The 20141-nt window shown below is 38.5% G+C and overlaps 2 protein-coding genes across 2 annotated transcripts in view; one reads left to right on the top strand and one right to left on the bottom strand.

Annotated features, from left to right (window-relative positions):
- The window catches only part of Umad1 (UBAP1-MVB12-associated (UMA) domain containing 1), a 531474-nt gene that overhangs the window by 268244 nt on the left and 243089 nt on the right, over window positions 1-20141 (bottom strand). The gene's annotated exons all lie outside the window — the stretch shown is intronic.
- The window catches only part of Col28a1 (collagen type XXVIII alpha 1 chain), a 151290-nt gene that overhangs the window by 30362 nt on the left and 100787 nt on the right, over window positions 1-20141 (top strand). The window contains exons 10-12 of the mRNA XM_028755925.1: window positions 9106-9174; window positions 10201-10269; window positions 19945-20013. Of these exons, the coding sequence (XP_028611758.1) occupies window positions 9106-9174; window positions 10201-10269; window positions 19945-20013 (207 nt within the window). The remainder of the gene's footprint in view (window positions 1-9105; window positions 9175-10200; window positions 10270-19944; window positions 20014-20141) is intronic.

The raw sequence follows: 20141 nt of genomic DNA, 5'->3' as shown, positions 1-20141 counted from the left end.
ATGACTTAAAGTCTTATGTTTTCTATAATATTTTAATATTTTTACTGAAGACACAGTAGTTTTAAAATGAGTTCATTTCAGTTATTATTAAATACTTCATTTGGCTCAAAATTAGCTTAGCATCTCTAAGAGGTTAACCTCCTAAACATGTAAACATAGATTTACAGTTATGGTTTGAAAAATAGATAAATACCATAATAAGAAAAACCATAGTAAGAATTTTAGATTTCTCCTTAATTAAGAATGATGTGTAGAATTATTTTAAAGTCTCAACTCATTGATTTCAACTGTTTACCAACTATGGTTTGTAATATGATGTATAATATCATAACTTGATGTATGGTAAAGCTTATGTAGTGTCTGTAATTTCTAGTGAAAACAATCAGAAGGGATTTAGGATTCACAATTCTCTAAGCACATTGGTGGTGTTTTGGGCTTCATGGAAAGTAGTTTTAAAACAACGCTTGAACATACCAGTTTCAGCACTGTGCTTCCTGGCCCTCAGAGGGCTTGTCAATCTGAGCAAGGCTGTGATGTGCATAGGAAGAAGCTCTTTATCATTTTAATTATAAATAGTTGTTGAATGAAGAGTATTGGCCAAACACTGTGACTCTTTTGCCTTCCGAGATGCAGAAGTCTAAATGTTGCTTCTGTTCCAAGCTTAATTAAAGGGGAAGAATAGCAATTCAGCAATTCCTGATGTGGAAAGAGCGTTGACTTGCGTGAACATCTGCTCACAAGGACTTTAAGCAAGCTTATCAAATCATCTGACATGAGCCAAATGACACTGCCAACTTGAAAGGGTTGTCAGATCATGTAGGACTTCAGCCAATGACTTCAAGTCAAATGATTTTCATGCTTACATCTCTTCGTCCTCTGGCTCCAGCTGCTGGGGTAGACTATTTGTATATGTGCATGTGTGTCTATGCAGTTAGAGCCTGCCAACACAGAAGCTCTCATGAGCCAAAGAACCATAGCTGTCAACATTTCCCAGGATATTTCTGAGTGTAACTCATACACCTAGTTAGACTGGACACTAGATGGAACAGACTCAGCCATGTGTTCACAGGAATGCCATAGTTTTTATAATTACAACAGTGTCATAATTCAAGTACGTTGCAATAGCAACTTTGCAGGGAGAAGTTAAGTTCATTCTAAGGATAAGGTATTTTATTAAAATTATAAAGCATACATAGCCTATTATAATTTCAATCATTGAGGAAAATTCATCATAATTCAACATGCTAACAATGCTATTTAACAGGTATTATTATTTATACTTCAGTTTATTAAAAAAATCATTTTAGTGAATCCTGTACAAACCAAACAATATTTCCCCCTTCTAACCTTCAAGAATGTGTCTTAAAGAAACTGTCAGATTAATTACCCCTTTCTACAAATCAGTAGTTTTGTTGCCATAGGAACAGAAGGTGTCCAACTTGAATATTACAGCAACTTACTTTGTGCAGGGGAAACCAAAACTAACCTTTAAAGACACAGTTCTAAAACTTTCTCCTGAATGGTTTCTACCAGTCTTAGTGAAAGGGACACACAATTCTCTAGCTTTTGTTGTGTGTGTGAGGAGGCATGGCTTTGTGACCCGATAGCCCTTGTATGAACTGTTGTTTCTACTTGACTATCATGATCAAGCACTGACTGCTACAGTTACTGAAATATAGTAATACAGTGAATTACTTGCAGTTATCACCAGCTCTTTGTTTTTATAAAATAGTTTCTTTGGAAAACACAAATTGGTAGATGTGTGGACTATGGCTGAATAGATGGTATTTTAAGTAGAAATTTGAAATAATAATGGTTCTATTTATATGTAAATTTACAGTATATAATCACAGTATTGCCAGCTGTAATTTATACTAATTTTATCGCTGATGCAGTGATATGTTGATGCTGTAGATTTTAGGTACCTGAAATAGAAGGGGAGCTGATTTGTATATGTTCTGTTCCCTCCTGGCTTACATCTTACCATATTTGTCTTGCCTTCCTCTTATAGATCTTCAATTGTGAATATATTATAACTCTGACATTTGTACTTTTCACACTGTTACAAGAATCAAATGACTTTTAAAAGTCTTTAAAAATTAAAAGTATGTGACTTTATGAGGCAGTTGGATGCGGTAGTTAAGGGCACCATGTTTAAAGCCAGACAGTGAAGTTGACAGCAGTGTTAGGTTTTATTAGCTGAGCAATTTGGCTTGCTAATTTGCTTCCCTGTGACTCAGCTTTGTCATCCGTGTTCTGGGTTAATAAAAGATGTGAGGACTAGGTGAATTAATATATGTAAAACATTCCATATAGCATCTGTCCTAGAGTGAATCCCACATAAGCTGGGAAGTTTTATCAAGCAACTGACCCTTTTGATAGACTTCCTCAAAGTATCACAGATCAAGTCTATACCACTACTTTTTCTTCAAAGTATTTATTGTACAAAATTTCCTCTGGAACAAGAGAAATGAGGACCTCCAATAGAGAACAACTCAAATATACATGATGAATGTTGACTTCCCTGTGCCTTCCTTCCTACTTGGCCTTCTAAAAATTACGACTTTCTTGACTTATCCTCTAAGTCTCTGCACAGATTCTTTACTGGATTTCAGTTAAGTATGTAACCTGACCACATTTGAACCATTTTACTCATGGTTATCCTTTTCCATTTTGGAAGCATGAGAACATTTGTCACAGACTCATTTGAATTAGTGTCACTTCCATCTCACAAATGACACAAAGAAGTTGTCAAGCCAGCTCTCCAATGGTGAAAAGGGCCCAAGGGATTGTTAAATTGCTCATAACTGTATTGCATTTTGATGGATTGGGCAGAACTTTCATTGTTTGTTATCTTAGAGAAAGGAAGAGTTTGCTTTGCTCAGTCACTTAGGTACATAAGTGTTCGGTTTGACTGAACTTTCCTAAAAATGTAACCTTAGGCTCATTATACTTTTAGCTGAAAAAAAACCTATTAATTTTGTCCTGGTGAATTTGAAGAAGAAACTATGGAATAGTCACTTGGCATTATTATGAAATAATAATTTATGTATATAAGCCAGTTAAGTTGTTCCAAAGGAGAAATCTCTATGACCTGACCAGGAATCTGTGCAGTTCCCGCTCCCTTCCTGATCCCCAGTAAATGTCTGATAGTCAAGAGGTTACATGAATAATAATAATTAGTTAATCACTGAGAAATCAAAGAGGAACAAAATCACAGGTATCCTCTTATAATGGGAGAATTGAATCACACTAACACACTAGAAATATAGAGTTGCATAAAAATAGTGCTCTCAATATTGTAGTGAATTTCATCTGATCAGATAATTCTCCCTTAAACATGGGACTTAAAAAATGATCTGAAGGGTGCATAGTAACAAGAGCCATAAGAACACCCAAGGTAGAGAGGGCAATGTGGTCTAAGACTTTATGGTCAAAAGAAACAGGTCATGCACAAGAAACTGAATGAAGGCCAATGCTACTAAAGAGGTGATTGTGACATGAGCAAAGAGGCTGCAGTGCCAGTTTATGGAGCACCTTGTGCGTGTCCCTGTTTTACCATGGTGGCAAAAAAAAAAAAAAAAAGGCCCCCAAACCTTTTTTTTTTTTTTTCAGAATAAAATTAAAATGAAGACATTTTTCTGGTAGCAATGGAGGAATCAAATTGGAGGGTTCTAGAATCACTGTAGGTTGACTATTAAGGCTGTTGTGGTTTGAACAAACAATATTAACTGTGTGTGTATTATAAAGATGGGTGAATTCAGGACAAATTTTAGAGTCATGCTGTCAATTGTCTACATTTTTATTTGGGGGAAGAGTGCCTCCTGAGTTCTGGTTTGACATCGGAAGGATAGATTGTGGAGATATTGCACAGATGTAGAACACTAGAAGACAGCCAGGCCTAGAAGAGAAATGACCTTAGTAGGTCTTTAGAAATGGCTAGGCCCTTTTGCAGTTCTTGGTTTCCCTAACTACTGTGAAGATGTATTTTGGTAGGTTTCTATTGGTTGTGTACTATTGGTACTGTCCATGGTTCTGAATCAAGGCTCTGGCCTTTTTTTGTTTTTAATTTTTATTTTTATTAATCATTCCATTCATCTCAAATGATATCCTACTTCCTTGTTACCCCTCCACCAAACCCTCATCCCACATCTGCCCTTCCCCTTCCCCTTTGTCTGTATGAGAGAGCTCCCCCACCCACCTACACTTTCCAGCCTCACCACTCCAGCATCACCCTACACTGGGGCATCAAAACTCCCCGAGATCAAGGGACTCCCCTCCCATTGCTGTCAGGCAAGGCCATCCTCTGCTACATATGTATCTGGAGCCATGGACCCCTCCAGGTACACTCCTTGATTGGTGATCTAGACTTGGGAGAACTGGGTGGACAGAAAGGTTCTGGCCTTTTTAATTTCTCCGAAACTCAGCCATGTGAGGTTCCTGAGCACTTGGAATGTGTTTTATACAATTGAAGTTTCTTCATGCTTAAGGTAAAAATTAGCTTCAAAAACAGCACTGAAATAATGAAAAACATAATCACTAACATTTTAAGGTATTGATAACATTGAAATAATATTTCAGTTAATAAGTAAAACTGTTATTAATTATAACTAACCAATTGCTACTTGCTTCCTTAATGCAGCTACTAGAAAATTTAAAATTACATCTGGGGCTTGCTATATAATTTTGACTGGGCACTCGTGGTCTGATGGGATCTTATTGTCACCTTATTCCTGACTCCTTGAACCCACCAGGCTTCATGCTTATGAAAGAACATCTCACACCATTCCCTGCTCTTTGACTTTTGCTGTGTTTATCTGAACTATAGTAGATAAGATTCTTAACCTCTTTGTTCATTTTGATGTCTTTGCCATTGTAATAAACTTTTCAAAACTCTTTGAGGCAGAGTTAAACATTTCTTCCTAAGAGATGCACATGTTCTGTTAGCATCTCTATTTTAGCTAGTCCACAGGCTTGTATTTACAGTCTTACTTGTTCCTCTCTCCAGACAGACAATAAGCATCTGCAGAGTATGGATTTAATGTGAATCATGTCCCCCATTATATCAACTGATACTCAATTACAGGCTTAGGTTGCTGTTCATCAGATATTTGTTGATAACCAAGCCCTGTAACAGTTGGTCAATAATGCCCAGTTGAATAATTATAGAATGGTTACATATTAAACGTCTAAAGTATATGCTTGTATATAACTTGAAAATTTTACAGAAATCATTTTGAAGCCTCTCCACAGCCCTGTAAGGTAATACAACCATCCTCATTTTGCATTTTGAAATCTCATAAAAGATCTAATATTGCAAATGAAAGAACTAAGTCCACTGGACTAAATGGGTCCAAAGCCATTTATTTTCCATGTGATTCTGTGCATAAGGAAAAGTGGGATCAAAGTGCGGATTAGATTCTTCCACTCTGAAATGAGGGGAAATCCTATTTCCTAGGACTGTTTAAAGAGCGAATGAGATAATGTGTAGGAAGTGTCAAGGCAATGTTTATAAACAGTAGATTTTACTTCACATTGGCTTCTTCTTTTGAGGCCCAGAGCATCGGCAGCATTTGTACTTTCTAAGAAGGAGCAGAATGAGTGAATGAGAAGGACCTGACGTTCTCACTGCCCCACACAGGCTCATGGTCCCATTTACACAGAGGGCATAACATCAACCTCTACGGGGTAATGCATCTTAAACCAGTTCTCTCTTAATGCTTTCTTGTGGTAAGTGGTTCTGGTGGTCAAAGAAGGTAAAACAGAGAAATATCAAGAATAGTTACTGTTTCAGGTACATTGTCTATGCATGTATGTGCACAACATGTGTGCTGGTTATGTCTGGAAGGAATAATAGAAAGAGAGAGAGGGTTAAGTCTAGAGTCTTACCTTGTCTGTACTGTCTTGGTGAATTCCAAGAAAGCAGTTCTAAGTGCAGATTCCTCTGCACTCGTTATCTTACCAAGGCAACAGGTCTCATGCTGACTATCACTCTCTTTACCATAGGAATTGTTGTAGGAAATGAAAATGAAAATGCAGAGCGAATAAACATTAACTCTACGTTAGTACTTATTTACGAGTCCTATGTTGTGGTATCAATCTCCTGGGAATGAAGTTTAAGGAAGTAGCCTGTGGAGATGTGTTACTCGTGGGCCATGGGCTGTGTTCCAGTAAGGGAAAGCAATCCTTCTGCTGTCTTCACATCCCTGTTTTCCTTTGAAGAAGTAGTATGAAGAAATCGCCATTGCTATTGGTGTTTGGCTAGCAGGAGCTCTGGGCTTAAGGGTGAGATTCTTTCTTCTCTTTCTGATGTCCTTGACACACTGTTTTCAAGGTAACCACCAATGTTTATAGTCAATAGTTGGAAGGAAATATCTTGAAAATTCAGGCAGTGTTTTGTTTCCAATCAAACTTTCAGACAAACACTAAACAGGGTAATGCTTCCATCACTCTCAGCAACTTAAGTTTCCCCAAATTGGTTAGCTTAAATGTTGTCTTCTGACCTGTTATGGAGCAAAGCTTATTTAAAATGAGCAAAATACTTTTTTCTGTTCTCTCATTCTTTTACTTTCTTACCCTTTATCCTATCTACCCCTTCTGTTCCCATTCCCCTACCCCCCCTCCCCTTGCCCATGGCCAGCCTCTACTCCCTACTCCTCTTCTATTTCCCCCTCTCCTTCTACTTCTGTCCCTCCCTCTCTCTGTCTCTCTGTCTCTGTCTCTGTCTCTGTCTCTCTCTCTCTCTTTGCCTTTCTCTGTGTCTACTACCTCCTCAACTCCCCTCCCCATGCCCTAAATATACTCTACTCCATACTAAACAAATAAACAAACAAAATAGAATAAATGTAGAATAAATGATCTTAAGGTTTTATGTTATTACTCATTTTAATGTTTTTTCTATAATTAGTCGTTTAAATTTAAAGAAGCAAAAATCAAAGAAAAACATGTTTAAAAAAAGATTATCCAAGCAACAAGGTAATGTCTAAAAATTGTAAAAATTGATTTAAGGACAACATTAACAAGATAACTTCTGAATTATCTCCCAAAATAAGGCATTTAGCTAAAGCAAACAAACAAAAAATAAAAAATAAAAACTAAACAAAACAAACCTATCCCAATAAATACCTGTTTGAAATATTATGGCTGCTTTAACATTCTTAACACTTTCTTCTTTTTAGGAAATGCTTAACATTTTTTTTGATAGTTGGTATTTCCAGTAGAGTACGTCATCTTATACCAATATTAATAGAAATATTTTATCCTGTAAAAACTATTTACATTTTTAAATGAATATATTTGCTATTTAATAAGACTATTTGAACTTAAACCATGTAGCATGTATATTTGGAGATTTGTTAATTATTGAAATAAGGCAGAAATTAAAATGTGCTTGAAATTCTACTTGTGTTTAGTATTCTCTCTAGGTGCTGCTTTCGGTGTGTGTGTTGAGAGGAGGGGACCATGTCTTAAACTTCTTTGTATTTACTCCATGGTCTCCACAGAGCCAGTACACAGTGTTCCTTTATGGACTATGTGCCCAGCTATCCACATGGGGCTCATATAACAGACATGCGTGTTACAAGTTGTCTGGAAAGAAAGTGTGAGGAAAGCTATGAGGAAACACTCTTTAGAGAAAGAAAATTTGGCATCTCCAGGACTCTGAGTCTTTTCTTGCCCTCACTTATATTTTGAGATTAAGAAAAAAAAAAGATTCAAACTTAGTATGAAATTTTATGTTTGATATGAAAAGAGAGAATTTTCACAGATAAAGACATGTAGAGTAAGAATGGCCTTTAGCTTCCTGATGGAAAACATTTAGAAAAAGCAAGAACAACTGTAGAATTTCAAAAGGAAGAGATTTCATTTGGTTGAGCTGCTGGATTGACTTTTCTCGATAGCATGAGCAGCAGATGCTGTGAATGCCATCATGTAAGTGCCAAAGGACTGTGGTCTCTGACCCTGATGTTAACACAGATGTCCTTTGTTTTCATTCATTCTGTGTCTGGATGTATGTGTTGGGGAGTTTCTTTTTCCCTTAACTTGAGTGAAGTCTGCTCTTGGTGCATGTCTCATTTTACCTCTTGCAAGTATGAAGAGAAATCTTTAATATACATGAGAACATGAGAGTGGGTAGAAATATTCACTAGTTTAAATTACTGGGTCATGTATGCATATAAAAACTTGGAGAAGACATACTAAATTTAATCATAGTAATAGAAAATTAATTTCAAACTTTTATGTGTGTGTTTTAAGATACATGACAGATTTTACATAATGAAGATGTATTACTTTGAAAACAGGAACAATTTGATATTATACAAAAGACAATTTGGGTCCTTTAGTCCATCAGTATTTCTCAGGACTGGAGACCTGAGTCACCAGAGGAAGTACATCTGAGTGTCAGTGAGCTGTGAGCTCGATACCCAGGCCAGGTAGCCTGTCTGGACTCAGGTTTCTCTTGACACAAGGAATCATGAGTGATTTGGTATCATCCAGTTCTAGGACACCGAAGTTCATTTATGGTCCTGCCACAGAGTGGGCTGTCTTACATTGTCTGAAAATGCTCTCACTTTGAGCCACAGAAACCTTGACTAAGCACGACAAAGCTAAATCAGTCAATAGTAATAGGATTAACTGGGCATCATACTATATCTTTAAGAGCAAAATATGCTTCTTATTGGCTTGAATAGTAAAGCAGAGAGAGGTAGTCATTGGGTAGGGACCAAAATATATCTGTCAGAGCACTTGAAATAGATTTGTGGAATGAGTGGAAAGGCTGTATGTATCATGACTTTCATAGGTAATGATAGTCCCTTTCTCTCTTTCTTCCTTTTTTGTTTTGTGCCTTCCTACATAAAAACATTTAAAATTGATACGATTGAATAGATGTAAAAAAAGAATCCAGGTAGGATCAATTATCACACATCCATTACTATGTTTTAAAATATATTTAGATTGTATTTAAAGCTACAGATAACTGAGGGCAGGGACTGTGTGTGAGACTTTGCTGTTGTTCTCAGAGTTCCCACTGCAGCACTTTATACCTAAGAACTGCTCAACAAATACTATGCAGCTCACCTAACATTCCCCTCTTTTCTATTCTAGGGTGAGCCAGGTCCTCCTGGTCCTTATGGTCCCCCAGGAGCTCCTGGTATTGGACTGCAAGGTGTTAAGGTAGAGATATTTGCTTCTTTGTCCATAGACAATGATTGGGTTTATATGTGGCTTGGAAAGTAGGGCATAAACTCTCTTCATCCCTTTTCTGAAGAAGTTGCACACATTTTGGGTCATTGGACACTGCAGCATCCTGGTCTGGGACAGTTAGCATAAGAATACTCTAGATACATTTGATTGAATTGGAATGGAAACTTTCTTTGTCTCCAAATACACAGCTTCTCATAATGCACAAGTGGTTCTGTTGGGTTTCTTGGGCTTTAAACACTAATGTACAAATGCACTATTGGAAAGTGTTGCATCTTAACATGTAAACTACTACCTGCTCATATTACATAAGCAGAAACTAGAGGCCCAAAACACTGAGTGAGTAAATGCTGGCTGGAAGATTTGTAAGGAATTGGTAGGGAGCATCCTGGGATGCTCCGGGTCACACAGAACATATGAGAGAGCAGAGGTGCATACTGATTTTAGACGGACTGTCAGGACAATAGACTTTAATACAGAACTGAAAGGGTATGGTCCTAATTCAATATACTTAGAAAGTAATCAAGTGCCACTATGCACAGCATTTCAGTGACCAGTACATACAGACGCCAGGGAAGGTAGAACTTTAATGGGCAAAGTTAGTGGAAAAGCTTCTTCTAAAGATCAAGTGTGAAACAAGAGTTTAAAGAGAGGTGAAATGGCCAGCACAGGTACGGGGAAGGGGTGACATTTTAGGATGGTGGTAAGTAATAGCACATATCTTGGCCATCTCAGAAACTACCATTCATTTCTCCATCTCTGCACTATAATTTATAAGTGCCAGAGATATTGCATTGTATTTAAACAAGAACTGGTGAACATTTTAGGACAATTTGTTTGCTTTAATTCACATCAGCATCCTCTGAATTGTTCCTAATATTCCTGAATATGAAAAGTTTGGCTACTTTGCTATTTATCCCTGTTGAAATCTCCAGTTCATTTGATATCACTTTATTATTTATTTAAAAACTCACCCAGTAACTACTTTTCCTGTCTCAGGGTGAAAGGGGCCAGGAAGGAAGAACAGGCGCTCCAGGACCTATAGGAATTGGTGAACCCGGACAGCCAGTAAGTGGCAAAAGTGCGAGTGGAATAAAGTGTGAGAGTATGATTCTTATGTGTTCGTTCTGGTAAAAAGAAAGGCCCAAGTGACTCTACTGTGTATGTTTTTATGTTAAAAAGTCCATTAATAGTACAAGCTTGCAAGAACAAGGTCTGAATTACTTTTCATGCTTGAAATAAGGTTATGTGTGCGTGTGTGTGCGCGCGTGTGTGCGTTAGTGTGCATGCAAGGTATTTTCAACTGGCCTTTCCTCACTGTAATCTCTCATAAGATTAATTAGCTTGGCAAAGGGAAAGGGTTCTCAGGTGTCAAAGTTCCCTAGGAGGTGACAGATCTGGACTGAGGTGTCCTGTCTACACATGGTAACTGATACCACTGTAGCCCTGAGAACCATGGCGGCTAGAATCTGAGGCTCAGGATCTTCTCATTACGTAATCCTTGAGGATGCTCTAAAGTTAGGCTTGGTGATGGGACAAAGATAAAGCCTGTTTTATTCCCAGCTTCCACCTTATGGAGCTTTGAAGTTTGCTATTGTTGGAAAAGGAAAAAAGGATTCTGTCAAGAGAGATCTGAAGAGGAAATGAATAAAACATGACTCTTCTGTTATAAGGAACTTCATAACTTCTCAAGCGATCTTTATTTTGAGCAAAGAACTGTAGCTGGCTCACCAAGGCAGAAGCAAAAGCAGCTAGCCACAGCAGCAGCCCCCTTAGTTGGTTTTGCATTGCATATTGTCTCATGGAATCACTAACAGAAATATACGTCTTTGCAGTACCTGTGATGTAAACAGCAGTATATTGTCTGAGCTTTTGTATTATATGAATGTGTGTGTGTGTGTGTGTGTGTGTGTGTGTACATCACATGATTTCAGGGCACTTGGGGGACCCACAGAGGGCATGAGACCCCTCGGAGCTGGATTGGCAGGTGGTTATGACCTGTTGCGGTATGGGTCTTGGGAACTGAACTGGGGTTTTCTGCTAGAGTAGAAAGATCTCTAACTGCTAAACTATCTCTCTAGCCCCTAATTTGACTTCTTTATAGAGTCTGGACATCAATTCCTCATTAACATTTTATCATCTCATTGTAACTAAATTATTTATTAGGGTTATTGTAATTTTCAGTTAACATTTATTTTTACCCATTTATCTTTTTACCAGTTTCTTGGTTTTCTCTTACTCCCTCTTCTTTCTTAATTTTATTTTATAGACAAGGTCTTGTGTAGCCCAGGCTTGCCTCAAGCTTCTTATACAGCCAAGGATGACCTTGAATTTCTGATCCTCCTGCCTGTACCTCCAGAGAACTGGGATTACAGGTGTGTGCCAAGCTACCGAGTTCATGTTGTACTGAGTATTGAGCCCTGGGATAAATGGATCCTAGGCAAGTACTCCACTAACTGAACTATATCTCCAGACTTTCATCTTTTCCATCTGGCTGAGTTCTTTCTTTCTTTTTTAGGAAGTGCATTTTTAGTAGCTGTTTTGAGTGAAAGTTTATTAGTAGTAAGCTCAGTCATTGGCTTACGCAGTAATTTGTTTTTTAAATATTAGCTAGTATTATGTGTTTATATATTATATAATCATATGAATCAATATTGTAGATATTAAATATAAATGTTAAATTTTAAATAATCTTAAAATATTAAAGTTTTTAAAACTTTAACTTTGTTTATTATTTGTGTGCAGGCATGTACACTGACAGGGTGGTTCTCTACTTTCATCATGGGGTCTAGGGATTAAACTCAATTCATCAGAGTCCTCAGCAATCCCCTTTACCGACCAAGCCTTCTCCCTGGCCCTTATCTTCTTACCAATGATTGAAACCTACATTGCATGTAAATTCCACTATATACCACCAACAATTGTGGCCTTCGAGGTGTTTGCAATATGTTTCTAACTTTTGAATAATTTACCCTTTATCCAGTCCACCATACTTTGCATGCAAATGAAGGCTTATGTTTGCACCAATCACAAAACTGCCTCTTTAGCACAGGTCCAACCGCACTCACTCTCTCTCCCCTTGTGGCCTAGATGGAAATAGCTGGAGGGTCATCTGAACCCATCTAGGCTGGCACAAACTATTTCACATAACCCTGGGCAAGGCTGTATTTTCTGGAGCCAGGGAGATCACTGTGCAATTCTCTCAAGGTGCCTTTAAGTGATCACTGTGGTGGCATAAGGCTAGTGAGGCTGGATGTTTGATTGGCAATCCTTTTGTTCTAGGCAGCCAGGGCAGCGAGAGTCCAATATTTGCTCATTAGGGAGTCAAAATGCCCCAACCCTCAAGTGATTTGCTCATTTAAAGCAAATGAACATCAGGGTGCTTAAGAACATAAAGAAGTTCTCATTAACTTTAAAGTGATTTAACAGCTTAACAGTACATAACACCTGTCCAGTGTCTCAGAGAGCAGGGCACTCTCTCCAGTTTTCATGGTCATAGCCACAGCTTAGAGGCTGATATATAGTGTACCTCTGTGTGTGACTTGTCCTTCGGTTGGTAGCCAGAACACTTTCACAGTATAGTCTGAGCACCCAATGCTTGTGTATTTCCCTGTTTGCCAAGCCACAGCTATGCAAATCACACTGACCTGATCTAGTGATGGACTGTGACTCAAGGGGAAAAAGAGGTTATAACAAATGTGAGTCGGAGACCAGTACAAAGATGTAATATCAAAAGTCACAAATAAAACCCGAGTTTTGCATTTATTTAGTTTTGTAGTTATTTAGAATAATTCTGAATTATTTAGAAGTAGCAGAAGGATTGGAAAAGATTCTGCTGAAGTCTGTTTGCTTTTGCCTCTTTGCCTGATCATTTCTAATGGTCTCAGGCTTGGTACTACTCTTGGTAGCACAGTACTATAAGGGTGTGAGTAGCTGAAGTAACACTTGAGCTCCGATACCTAACTCTGAACTGTTAGCCCTCCACATAATTACCGCTAGTGTGGCACTTATTCGGTAAGTATAAGTGACTCATAAAGAGAAAATTGTCCAGGACTCTCAGGGTAATCTCTTTATGTGTGCAAGGTTATTCAGAGTACTTTCAATAAAAAGTATGCTCTGAAGTAGAACTCTAATTATTTCCAGGTTAAAAATAAAATAGATGACGTGGTTTGAAGACAATGGCCAATTTTTACTATGTGTTAGCACACTTATCTTTAATGCTTGCTTTTATGAAAGGAAGTAACACTATAAATATAATGAGTACTCATATTTTATTTCATTGTTAATGTCTCCATAAAGCTCTTCACTGATGAGGCTGCACTAATTAGGTTTCTGCATTATACATATAGTTGGTAAGAACCAAATAAGTTTGCCATGGTTACAATTGCTCCTCATGGATTTACAAAGGACAGTGAGATTGTTTTTGGAAGACTTTCTGTCTTTAAAAGGTGATACACAGGTCGAGGGGTGCAGTAGTTCAGTTGGTAGAATGCTTGCCTACCATACAGGAGGCTCTGGGTTCAATCCCCAGGACTATATAAACCCTCTGTGGTAGCTCAAAGTTATCTCAGGACTAAAGAAGTAAAGACAGGAAGATCAGGGTCATCCTTGGCTACAGGAATTCGGCGTCAGGTCAGCCTGAGCTACATGAGATCTTATCTAAATCAGCACACACACAAATTAAAATTAAAAAATAAAATGATAACCATTTGCAAATAAACATGCTCTTTTATAAAGTGATAGTTTGTATGGATGGCCTAATAAACTGAGAGCTTCATTCATCTAGAACCTACTATTTCTCTTCTCAGGTTAATAACCATCTTTTTTCATGTGTACTTAGCAGAAGGACTGCAGAGCATACTAATGGTATGGAATATTACTCCAGCGTGTGGTGCTTACGCCTTGGATCGCTGGGTTTTAAATCACCTGTGTGCCCATGCACATTAGCTCTGCCCTCCGGACTGCATAGTTTCTTAGAGTGCCAATGTTTTTGCTTTCACCTTTGCTGGCATGTTCTGAAAATTCAGAAAAGAAGAAGGAGAACCGTATTTGTTCTGTTCAGCATGCCTCTCTCCACACAGTTCAATGCAAGCCAATCTCCCACAGACTAGATTATGTACAGACTTCCACAAAAGGACAGGTGTAGCAATGGTAGGACTCAGATCCATTTTTTAAATCAACCTAGTAAGTATGTATTGGATGATTAATACTTATGAAAGTGTTTAGCATTAGAAATACTAAACTATTTAAATTCACAACTGTTAATATATGATACCCCTTACTGTTGCATTTAAATCTAAAAGTCACTGAAATTAGCTTTTAATGATCACAAAAGACTGCTTACTCTCTGGGACCAGGAGTGGGTCAATCTGCTGTCCTAGAGCCAGCACAGTTCCTTTTACCTATTGAATATTTGATGTATTAGTCAGTGTTCTGTTGCTGTGATAAAACACTGTTACTAAAGAAACGTGGTGCTGGTAGTGGGATGTTTCAGCTTACATGTTACAGTCCATCATGAAGAGAAGCAATGGGGTAAGCTCAACCAGAAACCTTGAGGCAGGAACTGAAGCAGAGGTCATGGAATGAAAGCTGCTTACTGGCTTGCTCTCCATGTCTGCTCAGAAATGCTTTCTTATAGAACTTGGGACTACCTGTCTGGTGGTGGCAACAACCATAGTGGGCAGGGTCCATCACATCAATAATTAATTTAAAATAACACCCCTGCAGACATGCCTAAAGTCTAATATGATAGAAGCAATCCCCCCAAGTTGAAATTTCTCTTAATAAGTGATTCTAGTTTCTATGAAGCAGACAAAAATTAACTTGCTCAAGTGACCCCCTGCCAACTTGACACATAAACACCACTGTAAATCTCTGTAGCAGAGACCTAAGACATAAGTAGGGGCCATGGGAAAAAAAACTGATGCCTGGTACCATGTGGTAGGGTTGGCATTGCTGAGGAGGTTAGGAGGCTATGATAAATGTAAAGCCCCAGTGGCCATGGAAACCTCAGAATTGACAGGTCACAGAAAGAAGCTGAGGCTTGATACTAGGTGGCAGGGTTGGGGTCCCCACAGAGCCCTGGAGAGGTGATTGGCAAAGATTAAGCCTCTGTTGCTGTGGAGACCCTAGTATATTAGAGACAGCAGGACAGCTGCATGAATACTGAGGACAGTGACAGGTGTGGAGTGGAGCTGGCCTGAGCCTAGGAGACATCAGTGTGTGTTATGATGGCAGAGATGGAGGGCTGGGACTACCTACGTCCTTTGAAGTCCAGAGGATCATGAGTAAATAACAAATGTCAGACACAGATCTACAGGATTTGGATTATGCTGCTGAACTTGGGTTTTGCTGTGATCTGAGTGTGACTGTGCTCTTCCTTCTTAGAATAAAAATAACTGTAAATAAAATGTAACTTATTTTGGATTTTAGAGGAGCCTACCATTAAAAGATTTTAGAAATCCAAAGAGAACTTGGAATTTTTTCTTTTACTGGATATTTTATTTATTTATATTCCAGATGCCATCCCCTTTCCCCATTTCCCTTCCCTAGAAAACCCCTATCCCTTCCCCCCTCCTCCTTTTTGCTTTTATACCATTTTAATTACATGCAAGAATTAAGGTCAATTCTAGGTTGAGGAACTAGCAATACAATAGATGCAAATAGTCAAGGAACAAACAAGACAATAAACAGAAATAGTCAAAGAATAAGCAAGGCAATAAACAAAATTCCATGAACACTCTTGTGATCACTGTTTCTAAGGGCTTATCAGGATGACCAAAATATCTGAGCCTACTTCCCTGTCCTAGCCCAAAGTCATTTTCATGTCTGATGCCTACTTCCTTATTCTAGCCTAATATTTAGATTCCTGCCTGAAATTACTTCTTTGTTCTAGCCTAATGTCAGACTCCTGCTTGAAGCCCACTTCCTTATCCTTGACCAATGTCATATTTCTGCCAAGCAGCCCATTTCCTTGTCCTTGGCCCATGTCAGATTCTTGCCAAGCAGCCCCAAAAGCTCTCTGCCTCTCACCCTTTTTTATTTCATAAAGAAGACTGGAGCCTGTCTCAAGTCATTTGATTGTACACATTCTAATTATGTTAGTGTGTTGAAATCCGACATGTCAGTTACGGAGGTCTATCAATCAGCTTTTGTTTTATTGCCTTGAGTATCATAGAACCTTGGTCTTCTGAAAAAACCTCACAAGTACTGGAAGAAGTGAGTCAGGCATTAAGCAGAAGCAAGAGGGTAATGGGCTTGATTATTGCTGGTATAACAGCTTTAATTACATTAATTGCTAGCACCACTGCTTTTGCAATTGGTTTGACACAAGAAGTTAAGACAGCTAATTTTGTTAATAATTTAGCAAAAAATGTTACTAATGTGTTTAATATACAAGAGGATTTAGATAGGCATTTGGAACAACGGATTGATGCTCTTTATCCTATTCAAATTATTGGAAGGAGGTTCAGAGTTTAAGAGTAAGGAGCCATCTTGAATGTCATGCCAAATACCATTGGATTCATGTTAGTTCTAAAATTTACAGTGGTAGTCATTATAATTAGAAAAAAGTTTAAAATCACTTGCTGTGTATTTTACATAATTCTAACACCTCTCTGGATATTTTAACTTTGCATAGTGGTCTTATGAATTTAAAGAATGCTGCTCTGCTGAGTGTTGATGCAGCAGATAGTGCTGATAAAATTTCTCGTGGCCTGAGGTCAGTATTTCTATTTTGGCCAAGCTTCAAGACTGGCATATATAGCTTGATCATGCTAGCCCTTTTAGTCCTGGGAATACTTTTATTTCTGCCCATCATGTTAAAGATTGTCTTCAACAACATCAACATGTTGACAGCCAAAGTACATGGCTTGAACCTGAAAATGGACCCCTAGATAGAGTTATTAAATTAACAGGCTGGCAAGCCTAGGATGAGTAAGATTCTGCACAGACCCTTACCAACCTAAGACTGAAATGTATTGCTTTTGATAATGCATGTTCCACGATGGGTAAGGAAGGCATTCTTCTAAGAACTTGGATTTTTAATGTGTAGAAAACTACAAAGACTGGGATTTTAAGCAATAAGACTGTTTTATATCGTGATATTCTCATGAGCTCTTGAGAACAAGGAATAAAGGAAAGGTTATAGTTAATGTGTTTATGTGCTAAGTTGACACAGAGTCAGTAGTGCTGCTTCTCTTATGTCTACTTGACACAAACTGGAGTCATGTAGGGAAAGGGAACCTCAGTTAAGGGACTTTTCACATTAGATTGGCCTGTGGGCATGTCTGGGGGGCGGGCATATTCTTAGTTGCTAACTGAAGTAGAAGTGTCCAGACCACTGTGGGCAGTGCCGACCCTACACAGGTGGGTCTAAGCTATCTATATAAGAAAGGTAGAGGAACCAAGCCATTTACTGGTTTGTTGCTTTCAGGTTCCTGCCTTGAGCTGATACCATAGTGTTCCTTGATAATAGACTGTACTTTGTAAACCAAATAAACTTTTCCTCTTTAAGTTGCTTATGGCAATGGTGCTTTATCACACTAACAGGAAACAAACTAATAGATTTGGTAAATGTTTATTTAAAGAATGAGTGGACTCAAATATAGACATTCCTCTTATTTAATGTATTTGTGGTTTTCATTTGTTCTATCATTAGGGAAGAGCTGTTGTTAATGCTTTTGTTGTTAAAGTTACTAATATTAACTTGGAACTTCTTAGTTTGCAATCTAGTTTTTATGCTCATTTAAAATTTCCCCCTCTAATTAATGGCTTGGCCATTAGAGCAAACTGTCATAGATATTAGACTTTTGATTAAAGTTTGGGAGTTAAAGCTAGCTTTCCCATAAGCATTGCAATTTAAATTGAATTTCATGTAAGCCTTTTCTTTTAATTAAGTCTTTACTAAGTAGGCTATGTATAAATAACAAAGACCAGCTTTTAAAATATACAAAATTAGGGAGAAAAAAAGTGTTCAAGACTGGGATAAAGTTAGGCGTGCTTTTTTTTTTTTTTTTTTTTTGAGATGAGGTCTCTGTCTATAACTCCGGTTATATAGACCAGGCTGGCCTTGAACTTTCAGAGATCCAACTGCCTCAGCCTCCCAAGTGCTGTGGTTCAGGGTAAGCTGTATCACGTACGGTTAATTACTTTCTTACATGTGAATGCATGAGAACATCAAGCTGAGTCCTGCCCTCTACTGTTCTTGTGCAGAAAACATTTCTAAAGCTGTCGGCGTGTATGCTGGAGATCTGAGTTAAAGCCCCATGACTGTCCAGCAATTACCTTACCCACTGGCCATCTCCTCAGTGCCTAAAACTAGGAATATTTTAATTTTTATTTATTTTTTGATATATATGATTTTTTTTGCCTGCATGTATATCTGTCCACCACATGCATGCTTGATTTCCAAGGAGGCTGGAAGAGGGCATTGGATCTTCTGAAACTGGAATCACAGACAGTTGTGAGATACCGTGTAAGTGTTAGGGAATTAAACTAGACCCTCTGGAAGAGAAGCCGGTTCTCTTAACCTCTGACTATCTCTCCTGTCCCCCAAATAGGAAGTTTTGAAAGTCAAAAAGTTTTCCTCCTCTTGAAAAATAAAAGAATAAAAAAGGAGAAAGTTTTGAAACATGATTTAAGCTATTTCTTCTAATGGACGGATTGATAATCAAGTTCCCTGGCCAAGAGAGTTGGCTTGTGATAGCAGTCTACTGAATTTCTACAAGCACCAGAGCCAGCACACTGCAAACACAGTAACTCACACCTGTAACCGCAATACCATCGGGGTGCAGACACATAGGTCTTGAGGCTTACTGGCTAGCCAGCCTGGACAGCCAGGTTCAGTTTGAGATGGTGTTTCAAAAGGTACCACGGAGAGCTGAAGAGACGGCTCAGGAGTTAAAAGTATGTGTTGCTCGTGTGGAGATTTTAGTTCAGTTCCCACCATCGATGTCAGATGTCTCACAATTGCCTGTAACTCCAGCTCCAGGGGACCCCCATACCCACACATATTAAAATAAAATGTCCAATGGTAATACAGGCCCCATTTGTCTTTTTTTCTTTCAGTTTTCGTTAGTGGGTTTTCTGCCAGCCACTTTGCCTCACACTCGTATTGTTTTCTTTCCTACTATGTGAGAAACCCTCACCTTTCTTGGTACCTTCCTGAGAGGAGAGCCTCAAGGACTTCTTAAAGCCACTGAGACTAAATGTCATGGTGCACCTCCCCTCCCATTAGTGATCTCATGAAGATATAGGATTTAGGTATAAAATTGTTTCTGAATTCACCCAGCTCCAGAAATAACTCCTGTGTCAGGTCAGAAAGTGAGACAGAGGGAAACTGTTAATGCTTCCCACAGGCTCATGGAGAGCTTTCCCCAGGCCCTCCCAATATTTACTTAAATGAGTAAGTCTCTCTGAGCCCTTCTCCAGACCACACGATCCTGGATTTCTTGTCTCATGGGAATTATTTTCTTACCTTTATTCTGAAGCATCACCTACTTCCATTTTCCCCTAATTTGCCATTCAGACAGGAGGAATATTGAATCCAGTGGAGAATTCTCTTACTCCCAGTTGATCAGAATGGATTTTACTCAAAGAATTCTTACTACAAAGGATGGAGTCCTCAATGTTACCATGTCTGTGGGAACTGAAATTAACCATTCTCTTTGGCCTTTTTCTCCTACCTTACCACCTCCCTTTCCCCTTTCTCTTCTATTTCCCATTCTCTCTTTTCCTAACCAGGGTCCCCGTGGTCCCGAGGGAGCACCAGGAGAGAGGGGCCTACCAGGAGAAGGATTTCCAGGACCAAAGGTAACAAAAGCTTTTGATACATTGGAAAAAGTACTTTGTCTAAAATGGCCACGAAGTATAAATCATTATAAGCTAGCTAAGTGTTTTCCTGGCCACTCTCACTCTATCGAGTAAAAGAATACGCAAAT

The sequence above is a fragment of the Grammomys surdaster genome, unplaced genomic scaffold (assembly GCF_004785775.1).
Source record: "Grammomys surdaster isolate TR1022 unplaced genomic scaffold, NIH_TR_1.0 126091, whole genome shotgun sequence".
Lineage (NCBI taxonomy): Eukaryota > Metazoa > Chordata > Mammalia > Rodentia > Muridae > Grammomys > Grammomys surdaster.
The sequence above is the reverse complement of the archived record's forward strand: the minus strand, read 5'-3'. Positions and strand labels throughout refer to the sequence as shown.